At 42.6% G+C, this 14329-nt stretch overlaps 1 protein-coding gene across 1 annotated transcript in view; it reads right to left on the minus strand.

Moving 5' to 3' along the window:
- Positions 1–1562: 1562 nt before the first annotated feature.
- The window catches only part of LOC146889823 (uncharacterized), a 38085-nt gene continuing 25318 nt past the window's right edge, over positions 1563–14329 (minus strand). The window contains exon 8 of the mRNA XM_087902065.1: positions 1563–2197. Coding sequence (XP_087758191.1) covers positions 2079–2197 — 119 coding nt within the window. The 3' untranslated portion in view covers positions 1563–2078. The remainder of the gene's footprint in view (positions 2198–14329) is intronic.

The following is a 14329-nucleotide window of genomic DNA, read 5'->3' on the forward strand; positions in this document are numbered from 1 at the left end:
CTATCTGATCCACAGTATATTTCTCAAACTTCATCCTTGATCCCAAGATAATATGATACTGTTTACCACCTCTTCCCTCTCAGAATTTCTTCTCTTGTTTGGTAGACCAGTCCACTGGGAAATAAGTGCTCAGTGACGTCAAAAGTTGTAGTACGGGGCTGCGGGCAGGCCTGCTTTTCGCCTCACCGGGCTCCCGCACAGCTAGCTTAGTCCCAGAAATAATAACACACAAGTTATATTCATTTAAACACTGCCTGGCCCATTTTCTCTAGAGAGTTAGTTACTGACTAACTCTCATATCTTGATATTAACCCATTTCTAATAATCTCGTGGTAGCACCACGAGGTAGTGGCTTACCGGAAAAGATTCAGCATGTCTGACCTGGTGGCTGGCTCCATGGCGTCTGCCTCATTGCCCTCTTCCCAGCATTTTGTTCTGTTTACTCTGCCTACCTAATTTTCTGTCCTATCAAAGGGCCAAGGCAGTCTCTTTATTGACCAATGAAAATAACACAATAGACAGATAACCCTCCTCCATCAAAAAGTAAACTAGTGGTTCTTCAGACAAATCTACCTTTTAGTCTCTGAAACCTGTGAATGACATGCTACCTGACAACATGGACCTGGGCAACAGATGAAATTGAGATGACTGAACATCTGGCCTTGAGATGCGGAGACTTTCATTGATTGTCAAGGCAAGCTACTTGTAAGGCAATCATAAGCATCATTAGATGGGCAGTGGAGGGGCACAAGAGTCAAGGATCAGGGCGACAGAGGGCAAGCAAGACGGGGACTGCACATCAGGGTGGGGCTGCAAAGGAAAAATAGGCTTGCCCTTGAAACTTATGGGGGGTGCAACATAGACCTCCCAGCGCCTTGATCTACACTAATGGGATATTTCAACTCCCATTCAAAGATACACACCGAATGGGTTGTAAGCTGATCGCAGGAAAAGTCCTCCAGTTGTACAGCTGTAAGCAAAGAGCTTGGCTGGCATTGAGGGCTGATCAAAATGGAAGTTCTTGTTTGCTTCTCTGGGTAATTTAGTGCATGTAACTACAAACACAGTCCTTGCTCCCTTTTCAGAAAGCTAAAACAGATTTCTAAGAATTTATAACATACATATTTTTAGTTATTCGGCTGACAATGAAAACATGAATGTGTGAAGCCACATGCTTCATCAATCCCATCTATTAATTAAAACTTTTTGATTCAACATATTGTGATTAGCTTTAAATGTTAACCTGATTCAACTTCTAATCCCTTAAGAAGAGAATGCCAACAGGGAATTATCTATGCTGGGTTAGCCTGTCAATATGCCTGTGAGAGGTTGTCTTAATAAAGTTACTTGATGTGGGAAGATCCAGTCTACTGTGGATGACAACATTCCCTAGGAAGAGGTCCTGAGCTGTGTAAAAGTGGAGCTATCAAGCTAGGCAAAAAAGGGCACACAAATGAGCAAGCATGCATTCATTTCTTTCTGAAGTTCTTGCCTCAACTTCCCCATAACGGTAGGCTATGAGGTGGAATTTTAAGCCAAAATAAACCCCTTCACACCTGAAGTGATTTTGTCACAGGATTTTTATCACAGCATAAGAAAGAACACAAGCACACTTACTGAGGGGAATATCAAACGAGCTTCCCATCCCTCTCCAGATAGTCACAAAGAAAGGCAAGATCAAAGAGAGGCCATCGTAAAGATAAACTGCTTTAGAAGCATATCATTCACTTAGTAAAATGTGACTTTTTAAGACTTTACTATTTTTATGGTGTTTGTTAACTTTTTCAAATTTATAAGTTGATGCAATGCTTTTATTCATTCTAAAATACTTTTTACTTTTGTATTAAGTTTTACCTATATCTTTGATTTTTATTAGAGAGGCCCGCCGAAGTTTGTAAACCATAGGCTTCATAAAATCTGGATCCAACTTTCATTCATTCACACTGTTACTCATTCAGGCCCCTTCCTACCTATTGATACAAATTTATACCATATAGTTTTGCTAGAAATGTCAACATTCCAACACTAGCCAGGGAAGAGTATGGGGGCATGCTGCTGTCTGTCCATCAGGGCCGAGTTTAGCGTAGTGTACTTTGGAGCTCTGGTGAAGCCTCTTGACTATGCCATCGACACACGTTTGTAGAGCCTCTCATTACTGTCGTACACACAAATGCATCTCCAGGAAGAAATATGTCCACTGAAATGAAGTTAGAAAGAGGGGGAAAATAGTCAGAATCTAGAGAAGTTAAATGATATTTAGGATGCAAAAATTTAACCCAAAACCATTGTTTTGCAGCTAAGCCATTTGGCCACAAAGGTCAAGAAAAGGTAGAGCGTTTGACAGAGTGATGACAACGGAAACTAAAAAGCTGGTTGGAGAGCTAGAGGATGGCTCTGTGGATAGGAGCACTTGCTGCTCAAGCATCAGACCTGAGTTTGATTCCTCCCATGTGTGGTGGTTTGACTAGAAATGTCCCCCATAGGCTCATGTATTTGAATGTCCGGTCATTAGGGAGTGGCTCTACTTGACAGGGATTTGGAGGTGTGGCCTTGTTGGAAGAAGTATGTCACTAGGGGTGGACTTCAGGGTTTCAAGTGCTCAAGCCAAGCCTAGTGTCACCCTCTTCCAGATACATGCGGATCAGATGTAGACTCTCAGCTCCTTCTCCAGCACAATGTCTGCCTGAGTGCCACCATGGTCCCAGCCATGACAGCAATGGACGAAACCTATGCAACTGTAGGCAAATCCCAATTGAATGATTTCCATGGCTATGGTCAAGGTGTTTCTTCACAGCAGCAGAACACTGACTAGAACATCGTGTAAACATGCTGGGCCCTGCTGCACTTGCCCGTAACCACAGAGTTGGGGTCAGAAACAGGCAGTTCTCAGGATGTAGCTGGACGGCCAGCCTAGCCTAGACAGAATGCCAGCTTCAAGTTCAGTGAGAGACTCCGCCTCAAGGAAATGAGGTGGACAGTGATAGAGAAGGCAGCCAATGTCCTCCTAGGCCCTCCATGTACACACAAACACACACACACACACACACACACAGATAAACACACATATGTGTGTGTATGCATGTATATATATATATATATATGCTAGATAATAAGAAATATAAATTTTTCTTAAACTTAAGTTGCCTTAAAAGAAAAAAGAAAGACAGCCCCATGCCTGATGTTGAACTTATATGTAGCTGAGGTTGACCTTGAACTTCTGATGCTGCTTCTTCCAACGCCTGAGAGTACCACCATGTATAGTTCATACAGTTCTGGGGATCAAGTTGAGCTCCATCCCAGCCCTTACTTAGCTGTAAGCCTGTTTGTTTCTACATTAATTAAAACTAAGGATTATCTCACTTATGCTCTTGTCTTACTTGCTTTTAATTTATAATGCCACGACTTTCAAAAAATTCAAAACAAATAAAATGTCAACAATGGGATTTTATGCTTATAAATAAAAATGGAATTCTGAAATTATCAGGGAAATGGGTGTGTCTGGAAAACCATTGTATGGAGTGAAGTATCCCAGACTCAGAAAGACAAATAGCACACAGGTTCTCTCTCACATAGGAATCTTAGCTTTTAATTTTTAATATACATATTTTTATATGAAAATGAACGTGGGTTTAGGTCATAAAACTAGAAGATGAATGTGAGAGAGGAAAGAGTTTTAAGGAGACTCTGTGGAGACCGACAGGAGAAGCCAGACATGAAAGTGGACAGGGAGGGAGCAGAGGAGGATTAGCCAAACCCAGCGTGTAGGAAAATGTCATAATGAAATCTGCTACTTTGTATGCCAATTAAAAATATTTTTTAAGAGATAATGAATAATTTAAATGAAAGCACCAGAGACTAATATGCAGACTGTCAGCCCAGTAGACTAGCGGCTCGGGTGAAGGGAGAGCCCAACGCAGTCCTTAATGAGAGGCTGCCTTTCCCAGGCGTCCAGGGCCAAGTGAGCCATTGGCAAAACAATTCGTCCAGTGGCTGCCTTTGCAAAGAATCTGTGCACACGGCTGTCGAATGATACAGCACGTCAGAGCCCACCGTGATGACATGGTTACAGGAGGAACCTGAATCTGGGCGAATGAACACCGTTCACATGTCAGGCGCTGGTAACTGGGAAAGACAGCTAAGCATCCAACACCATCCTTAGCCAGTGCATTTCTGACTTAGAACCACTTTAAAGCCGTGAGACTCTTACTTAGAATTTCATATTTTTGAAACATTTTCCTTCTTATTTAGGACTACGACACAGTTTGGCTGATCTCTGTTTCCTGAAGTAAATTAGAGGAGACATTATTTACTCCTGATTAGCATCTTAGAAATGGCATTTATTTTGCTTTGCAGCACCCAGGAGCTCTCATTTTAAGAGGAAATGGGATGCACGGCTAGCACACCAATTAACACCAGTTTCTGCCCTGTGGATGCATGTAGATGCACCATGGTCCATGCATTTGGGATCAGTTTTCCAAACTGAAGCACATCCTTTAATCTCTCCCTCGACATCTACAGGAATCGAGTAAGGGGACACAATCACTAATAAAATTCCATACCCGTAAACATGGTTAGAACAGCTGCCAAACAACCCCCCTCAACTGGTTCAGACATTCATTCACAGGAGTGCACGCTAGCAAGCACACGTGGGAAGGGATGCTTTGTTATGCCAAAAGCGTGTTTTCATGCTGTTAAATTTATGCATTTCCTGCTGCTACTCAAAAGGCCTGTCTGAATGTTTGGGCACGGAGAGTGTCTGTGAAAATGCTCTTCTCCTGCGTGTGTCAAAAGGTCTGACCTACACTCGGGGCCCCAGGCAGAGCTTATTTGAAGACTGCGTTAGGTAATATTAACCACAAAAACCAGAAAAGAATACTAGGTTAATTGGGGGGGGGGGGGGCTCAAAGAGAAAGCTCTAAAAGGCATTTCAGGGAGAAGAAGAAGAAAGGTCTTAAAGCAGGAAGCAAAGCAGGCATCTGGGGAGGAAAAATGCAACGCCCCCTTCACCCTCAGGAAATGAAATGTTTCTGACAGGGTCGGAGACTCTGCTTGGCAAACCTTCTTAAATTAATTACCTTCTTGACATTTTAAAGGAAGGTTTCAGATTGTAAATTTAACCCAGACAAAGCATTCTTTTTAATCTTGTCAGTATGCAAACGACTTTGCACTGCAGCCTGTGAATTCTTTATCAGAGGTACGACCCCAAAGGGCGAAAGGAAAAGGCAGGCATATTTGATCTGAGATTCTGCGGCTAGATGTAGTTCTTTACCTTAGATCTGTACCTGCTGGAGTTACTTAACTTTTTCTGCTTTTAATTCCCTGAGCATTCCTTGACTCAAGGAAGAGGAAACCTGGTGCCATTTGACAGTGCTTGCCGGGATGGGTAAAGTATGTGGTTCTGCAGGTTCTATGTGGCAGCCACAGTCGGGTGGGCGAGAGAAAAACGGCTTCCTTTCAACATACTTCCACATTACATATGCCCGCCAAGCAGCGTCTTCGCCTCCTCTTGTGCCCACATGAGACAGATGAACTCCCAAGACATTGCTAAGGAAATTAACTCTTTCAAGTATCGATAAACTTATGTGTATGATATCAAAAAACATTAGCAGATTACTTTGGAGCTTAAAGGAAACAGAAATTCACAATGCCTGCAAGTTATAAAGCAAACCTGTAGTTTTAGTGCTCCTGCTAAGGGCGCTCTGGTTATGATTGGGGGTGAGGAGAACCCCTTTCTACAGAACCTGCTTACTCCTCCTCGTCTGCTGATGTGAGCCATGGGTTTCACCTGAGAAACCAGGATAAAGCAGCGAAGAACCAGGAGCATGCTTCGTCTCCAACAAAAGACCTTGCAGACCACAACACACAGCTTTGCAGAAGAGCCCGAAGGCTCAGCCCTACCAGAGAGAACCATGCACAGATGGCAATGTTCTCTCAGATCTTCCCACGCCTCAGCCTTCATCTTCTTGGGGATCTCCAGAGCTTCCCTCAGGAGGAAAGAAAGGGACATGGCTCTGCTTCCCCTTCTGTCATACAATGGTAGTCCAGTTTTGGCAGACATTCCCCTGTCAAGTCAAAAGACAGGAAGTCCTTAGCAGTCATACATTCCTATTTACAGCAGATGCATTACACAGTTGCATGGACAATTCTTACTGAAATCAGGGCAGTGTATTTACTAAAATAGAGCCATGAAACAAACTAAAGCCGAACAATAAAGTAGACATAATTCTCCTCTGAAATCCTAAGATGACCTGGGGTCGGTTTGTACTTTTTGAACATGTTGGCTTGCCATCACGGTGGTGACCATTCATGGAGTAAATCCTTCTAGCTACCACCTATGGTGGAGTTTTATTGTTTCCTCTATCCTCTTGTCCTAAATGGCTGAGGATACCAAGGCTTGAAGCGGCCCTGGGTCTACAGCCCCGAGTCCTGCAGCTAATAAAGCTGAGATTCACAGCCAGGTCTCCGTGACCCCCAGCTCCGTGTGCGGTGTGTCACCAGGTGTGGGCTGCAATCTTGATTCCATTTGGTTGCTTGTAATTCTTCACTTCACAGGCGTGTGAGTCTGGAGGAAATGCGATAGATCTGACACGGCTCAGGGAACAGAGAACTGCAGTTTATAAGCTGTTCTTTTTTAAAAAGATTTTTTGTTATGCTACAGATATTTTTCAACCTCTTGTTCACGTCTTAACCATCTTTGCTCTGGAGGAGCTATGGTATTGTATGTAGTTTATCTAAGCCAAACAAATGAGAGAGAACGTATGAATTTGAGCTCCAGTGCATACATTTCCCAGATGAATTAGTGAGCATTCAACAAGGGTAGAACCTGTGTGGATTTACAAGCTTAACAGGTCGTTAAGAGCAGCACAGCTGAGCATGGACAGAAGAAACATCCGCTCTGGGGTTTAGCCCCTCAGGAAGTTCATACACACTCTAATTCAAAGTCCATCGGTGTCCAGGTCTGTTGTTTGAGAACATTTACATTCTTGAGTGAAGATCAAATGTGGATCCCTGAGCTGAAGTCATTTTCACCTGGTTGCCAATGAGCAGAAGGAGATGGACTGTTCCAGAAAGGGGGTTAAAAGTCCCGGCAAATTTCTTTCCAGAACTGAAAGGAAATGGGGTTTGTTTAACCCAAAGGTTTAACCTAAATCCTTTATGTTCAGGAAGTGAGCTGTCAAGTTCAGTGGGGGCTGTCATAGTCCAGACAAGGTGACTTAAACAACAGAAATTTGTTTCTCAATTCTAGAGGCGCCAGAGGTGAGGTAGGCGATAAAGTCTCAGTCCTGGCTCACAGGTGATCACCTCAGTGGTAAAGAGCAAGGATGGCACGGGAGAGGGAGAGGAGCAGGGAGGATCACACCTCCACCTCTTCTTACAGGAGAACCAGTCCTTTTGTTATCTAGATACCAAGGCCTCACCTCCCAGAGGCAGCTCCATGGTGGGTAGACTTCACAATAGACTATTAGAGGGAAGGGAATTGATGTTCACTTCCCAGCAGGAAGAGACAGGTGGAAATATTTGTCTTGTGAGAACCACAGCGAGGACTTTAGCATGAATGTCCTGAAACTCAGCACGGTGGTAACTGAGATACAACTTGACCCCCATAATATTACCTGTATTAGGCAAGGTTTTCCAGGGAACAAATGTAAGTATGTGTACGTTTACATGCACCCATACACATGCACACACATGCATGCATGCACCACACGAATACACATACGTGCACAAATGCACACAAGCATACACTATGGAAGAAGACAAGGCATTTTATTATAAGGACTTCTCAATACAGAGTTGTGAGTTTGTGGGATCTATGGAGGGGATGTGGTGTTGTAATGGAGTGGCTGGCTGCTTTTTATCCCTCCCCAGCTCCCGGCCGCTGGGTTAGCTTTACCGGAAATAATTACACAGAAACTGTATTCATTTAAACACTGCCTAGCCCATTAGTTCTAGCCTCTTATTGGCTAACTCTCGCATATTGATTCAACCTATTCTAAAAATCTGTTTTTTCACTTGACTGTGGCTTACTGGCACGAGTCTAACCAGCGTCATTCTTGGGCAGGAGAAGCATGGCATCTGCCGCACTTCCCTTCTTCCCAGCATTCTGTTCTGTCCTCCTACATCGGGGTAGACACTCTCTTCTGCTCAGTTTAAAGTTTCAAGGTTGACAGGATCTAGAAATTTCCCTGAAGACATTTGAAATAATGCTTAAGCCAATATGTGAGCATCCTGTGGTCCAATCAAGTTGACACATAGATTAACTATCGTGTCTCCTAAAGCAGGGAGTGTGGGGTACCACTTTCCACATTTGGCAGCAACTGATTTAAAAGCTGAAAGAAAAGCCACGTGTGTTTTTCCGAGTACTATAATGCTTACTAAAGCACAAAATAAGCTTATAAGCCTTGGTTCCTCTATTAAAAGTTAGTAGGTTCGGTGAAGCTGATTTACATTTGGTGAATGTAAAACAGGAGTATTTACTGGTTCTGTACATTGTTTTGAATTGGATTTTTAAATTATTCTTTCTTAGTTTCTAAAATACAAGCGCCAAACTTGCTGACTAGAAATAGTATAGCTAATGTTAAAATATAAGTTTGATATGTATTTATGCCTTGAAGTCACTTAACTCTAAATGTAGTGACATCTAGGGTGTATCATTATCACTGAGTGGATGTAACGAGGCTCAGGAAGCCTTCTTGGAGTCGTACAAATGAATAGATATATTTTCTAGTACTCCTAAGTGTTTAATTCAGAAAGGTAGCTTGTCATTCAGATCTTAAGTGAATTCATTCAGATTGATATAGTATGCACAAGAGTCTTTGGGACGGCCTCCTGCAAGATGTAATTCCTCCTGGAACTGGAGGACTGCAAACTAGAATCACGCCCTTGCTACAAATTATGTGGCAGAATTGATGGTGTGGAATTTCTGAGATTTGATCACCAAGGCTTGTGTGGGTGTCTTGCCTTTCTCTCTCTGTAGGAAACAATCACTGTGCCCTGAGAAGACACAAGAAGCTCCACAGAGAGGACCCACTGTGAAGAATACCCCACCTCTAGCAAGTGCTGGGGCCTCTTCCCAACAGCCCTGGCAGTATGAACCGCAACCCCAGCAGGTCTTCGGCCTCAGTCGAGATCTCAGACAACTACAGCTAAGGCCGAGGTTCGTGATAACTGATGTTGTCCTCAAAGACCCAGAGTCAGAATCCTCTAGCCAAGCCTCCCCCACATTAGCAGTTCAGGGGAACCCTAACATTATAAAGAGCTGTTGATTTCTCCTGCTGTTGGAAGTAATTTACTCAGACATATAAAGTTCACATTGTCATCATCATCAAATTTTTTTCACATTTACAGTATGCAGTAGCCAGTAATAGCCATAAATTGTAGCTCGTGTACCTTTAAATCAAGATGGATTTATGTGTATCTCTAGGGATAATCATTTTAGCATATTAAAACATTATTTCTTCACACATGACTATCACCCTAGGCATAAATGACATGCTGTCTCCAGGATTCTGATGACAGGGAATGCACTAAGCTGTAGGGAAAGGGAGAAGCTATGGAAAGGCTTTAAATCAGCAGAAACTTGAAGGCTACTTTGACTCCACATTAATTCTAGTCTATACTTTTTCAGTTAGGATGTTCTGTGAGAAAATAGAAGGACCGGCTAGTACTTTCATTCTTGTTTACAATGCCCCAATACAAGCTAAATGTGCAATTGAGTCTTCTAAATAAATTCAAGAGAAGAAAATGAAATAGTCATCATAATTGAGTTCATAAGATAAAAAAATTGTTCTTTCTTTTGTGTCAATTCATGTTTTAGTTTTTTAATTCACTTACTCATCCATGCTTTCTGTGTTGAAATTTATTTAATAACACTTTTACTGTTATTTTAGGGTTCCTTTTGCTATGAAGAGCCACGGCCACTATTATAAAAATATTCCATTGGGGTGGTTCACTTACAGTTCAGAGGTTCAGTCAATTATTAATATGATGGGACATGGTGGCATGCAGGTAGATATGGTGCTGAAGAGGGAGCTGGAATTCTATGTCTTGTAGGCAGCAGGAAGCGAACTCACTCACTGGACATGGTTTACACATGTATGAGACCTCAAAGCCCGCCTCCACAGTGACAGACACCCTCCAACAAGACCACACCTACTCCAACAAGGCAACACTTCCTAACGGTACCATTTCCCCTGGGGACATTTTCTTTTAAACCAACACATTACAATTCCACATTTTCATTAAACCACATTTCACTTAAACTGTTCTTTGGCTTCCTCTCTTTCCCGAGGTTTTTATTCTGCCCCTCCAGCTAACTCTAGCTCACCCCTTCTCTACACCCAAAGGGTACTTATAAGGTAGCTCATGAATATGTATACTGACATTGTTTATCTGACTCCAATTCTTTTCACCATGTTGCAATGTCTACCATCAGTTTTTTTACCTTTTGCGTGTGTTTGAACCCTAGTGCCATGATTGGCACATGGGAACTCCAGGGTGAAATCTCATTGCATCGTGCCTAGAACCCCTTTCAGTGATACCTCAGGGGATCTCACCTTCTGCTTTTGGAAGAGCTGTTCTGCCAGTAAATGCAGCAGTAAGGAAAACAAGAGCCGAAATGTAGCAAGATATAGAAAGCAAAATTAGCAAGTATCATAACCTTCTCATGCCTTCTGAATCAAATACAAAATATGGATTCACTCTAGAGACACAAAACCATTTTGTTTCACCTCTTCTCCAACTATCATAGTGGCAGAATAGAAAAACATAGGTGGTGTCACTGACCCCTTCCATAAAGTTGGCTCTTACAGGTTTGTTCTTCTCTCCCCAGCCAACAGAGTTCATCACCTTGTACTTCACTGTATTTCTACATATTCTGGAATCTCAGTTGCTGTGGGAGCACACTCTGCTCCTTCAGCCAATAGCCTTTAAGATACCAGCCCACTAGGGTGTGGTCTCTTTTGCTTTAAAAAGCAGCGGTCGCTCTCTTGCTTCTGGTTCCTGCTTCCAGTTGCTAGACTCTATTCCTGGTCACTCAGATGGCTGCTGTCTAGGACAGTGATCTGTAAGTTTTTCCCCTGAAATAAATAATCCTTTTATTGATCATAATTCCAAACTGGTCTGGGATTGTTTTGTGACTTATGCCTTCACTCAATGTCCCTGCTACCCCCTGCAATCTACTCCTTCAGAGCCACTCTGTTTTCTGTAAATGAGTCACTACGGAATGGTGGTGTGATTTTGCCTCCAGATGTGAGTTTGTTCGTTGCTCTTCCTAATCTAACATTCAGTATTCAGTTTATCATCATTGACAGTTGACTGCACAGAGGAAAAACAGGGAGAATTGCTGACAATGCAGGCTTAGGAATATCAACAATAACTACTTTCCATATAAATGAAGGAGAGACAAAAATGGCAAAAATATGCAAGTCAGGCTGGCCCATGTCTTTAATCTCAGCACCCAGGAGGCAAAGGAGGCTAATCTCTGTGAGTTCGAGGTCAGCTTTCTTTAGAAACAAATTCCAGGACATTTAGAGCTGTCATATAGTAAATCCTATCTCAAGGCAGATCTGTAGCCTCCTCACTTGTGGCTTCTGACTGGAAGCCTGAACACTGTCCTCATTAGTATACTGGAGTTGGAGGTGATTTCTCAGAGTTACCAAAAAACATACAGGTGACAGCTGACTTTGGTGAATTATATTCTCCAAACTTTCTGTTTCTGAGTCATTTGTCTATTCTACAACTAGTAAGGTAAACAACTTTCATTTTTAAAAGTTTTATTTTTTTTTCAAAATACCATCCCTCGTGGTTTTATCAACATTCCAGTTTGAGCAAATTCCCATGCAGAACCAAAAACCTTCAGCAGGTTGAAGAGTCATCAGTTCTGTTTCCAACTACTTTTCTGGTCCACCCGCTGAGATTCATCTTTGATACATCAAGAGACAGGTACCATCAGGGCAGACTTTGATACATCGAGAGACAGGTACCATCAGGGCAAACTTTTGGCTTCAGTTGCAACCTAAAGTCTCAGGGTTTTCTCATAAAGACGCTGAACCATTCTCCCTTCAAATTCAACTTGTATGGAATAGAAAGAAGGGCAGGAAGCAAGAAATGCGGAGCAAATGTGTACATATTTGATTAAAGTAGAAAGGATACATTGGGTATGACAGAGAGCCACTCAGGAGTGGAAGGGCCCTAGTGTATTGTGTTCCTTTCTTTAGAATCTTTTGGAAGATCCTAAAGAACAAGTCTTGGTTTTCCAGATGAGAAAAAAATTAAAGGGAATTGAATGAATGGGAAGACATGGCATCATGGTGGGGGCAGGACTTGGCTCATTCAGAGAAAGATGAAAAAAATAACATAGCTTCAGAGAATGAGGTGAAGGGTAGGGCTGGGGAAAGGCAATGTCATTTTAGCCTGTGAAAGACTCCAAACTCAAGCAATTCATTCTAAAACATAAATACCTCTAGATGGCGGGCCACGTGTGTTCTGTACTAAATGAATAAAAGTCTTGGGCCCAGGGTAAGGAAGTTTAGGGTACCTGCATGGCATGAAAGGAAGGGTGGATGTGATCCTCTGTGGAGGATTTGCTACATTTCATTGGATCATAACTCTGATTTTACTGTATGTTACTAGACCACAACTTTATTAGATCATAACTCTGAGTCCAGTTAGAGGCTGTGGCAGTGGTAAACATGATATTTCCAAAGGATTTGGAAAGGATAGTGGTGGGAGGTAAAGAAAGGAGACATTTAGATTTGGACTGATGGGGTACATTTTTGAAATAGAATTAACAGAACTTCCTGCTAAACATAGGTTACCCGTGGAATAAATAGGGGAAAGTACAGAGAAACCCCAAAGCATCCAGAGTAGATGGCAGTGACTGGCAGCCACAGGGAAAGGAGGAGGGCAGGTAGGTGGCTTGGGCAGCTAAGGAGTTGGCTTCTGACTCCATGAGGCTTGGCAGGAGCCCCACAAACAGGGTTTGAACTGTTCTAACCCTCATACCTTTCTCCCCTACACCCCGTCCAACTGTTCCCCTTTACTTTTCTTGACTCAGGAGCTTTGGTAAAGTGGGAAACAGGGCAGACTGAAGACACACAATCAGTACGGACAGAAGAACTATATAAGCCCTTGTCCTCGAAATCTGACTGTCACAGGTGGAAAATGCCATGACCTCTCATGCAGGATCTGCAGGGTGTGGGACAGTGGGGTTCTTTTGATTGTCATGGCTGCTGGGATTTATTAATTGGCTAAGCAAAGGGTGTCGGGCATCATATGTTCAGCAGCCCTCTTATTCGTTAGCCACAGAGGCTGGGCAATCGTATAGATGGACATTTTCTTGGACGGAAAGGGAATCCACCCCAAATACCTTCCTCTATCTTTAGAAATCCCAATGCAAGTGGACCCATTATTTTCCAAACAGCCCCACATTACAATCGTACCACTGTGCCAGTGTGGTGATAATGAAGATGACAAGCCTCCATGTTTAATGTCTTTATTTTTGCTCTTTCTTGCCTTAAATATTATGCCCAATGGCTTGCCTTATATTGTAAAATCAGATGAACTATTATTTTCCCTACTCACAGTTCCTTAACTTCCCCCAACAATACGTACAATCTCCAACACAATCTTCTATGAGTTTCTCTTTCTATTTCTCCCTCCCTAAGTTCGCTTACCTCATATATGTTCCTCTGTTATAGCAAACACCACGCTGCATTGTCTTATGAGGTCTGGGGGGTTTCTTTTCACCCCCTGTAGAATTAACTAGTAGAGGGTGGAGAGGAAAGTCAGATACTCTTGGTTGCTGATGCTGTAGGAACTGAACGACGGAGAAGATAAATGTTTACTGTTGAATAACAAGCAGCCTACACCTTTGAATGCGTGATTCCCTCGGCTCAGCCAAGATAATAAGATCAGGATAGAATACAGACTTGGGATTCTAAACTCCAGGAGATTATTCATACAGCCTGGAGCTTTGGTGGAGAAAGAGGTCATGCTCCTATCTGACCCAAGTGGGAAAGATCTTCAGGATCTACTAGAGATACCCGCCACAGTGTAAGAATGTAGCTCATCCATTTCCTATCCTTGAACTGGTCTGTGTTCTCCATAAGGTAATCATTTACTCATTCAACAGATATTCATCATACGACTGGCTCTGTTGCTAAGCACCAAAACATCCATGAAGCCCCTACCCACGGGGATTTTGTTGCTCTATAGCGGGAATGATGTGACGTAACCTGTGATTTACACAGTTGGATGAGAACCGTTGCATAATGACCATTTGTAGGATATGACGTAATGATGACTGTATGTTCGTAAAAGAGAGTTT

The sequence above is a fragment of the Myodes glareolus genome, chromosome 26 (genome assembly GCF_982192425.1).
Source record: "Myodes glareolus chromosome 26, mMyoGla1.1, whole genome shotgun sequence".
Classification (NCBI taxonomy): Eukaryota; Metazoa; Chordata; class Mammalia; order Rodentia; family Cricetidae; genus Myodes; species Myodes glareolus.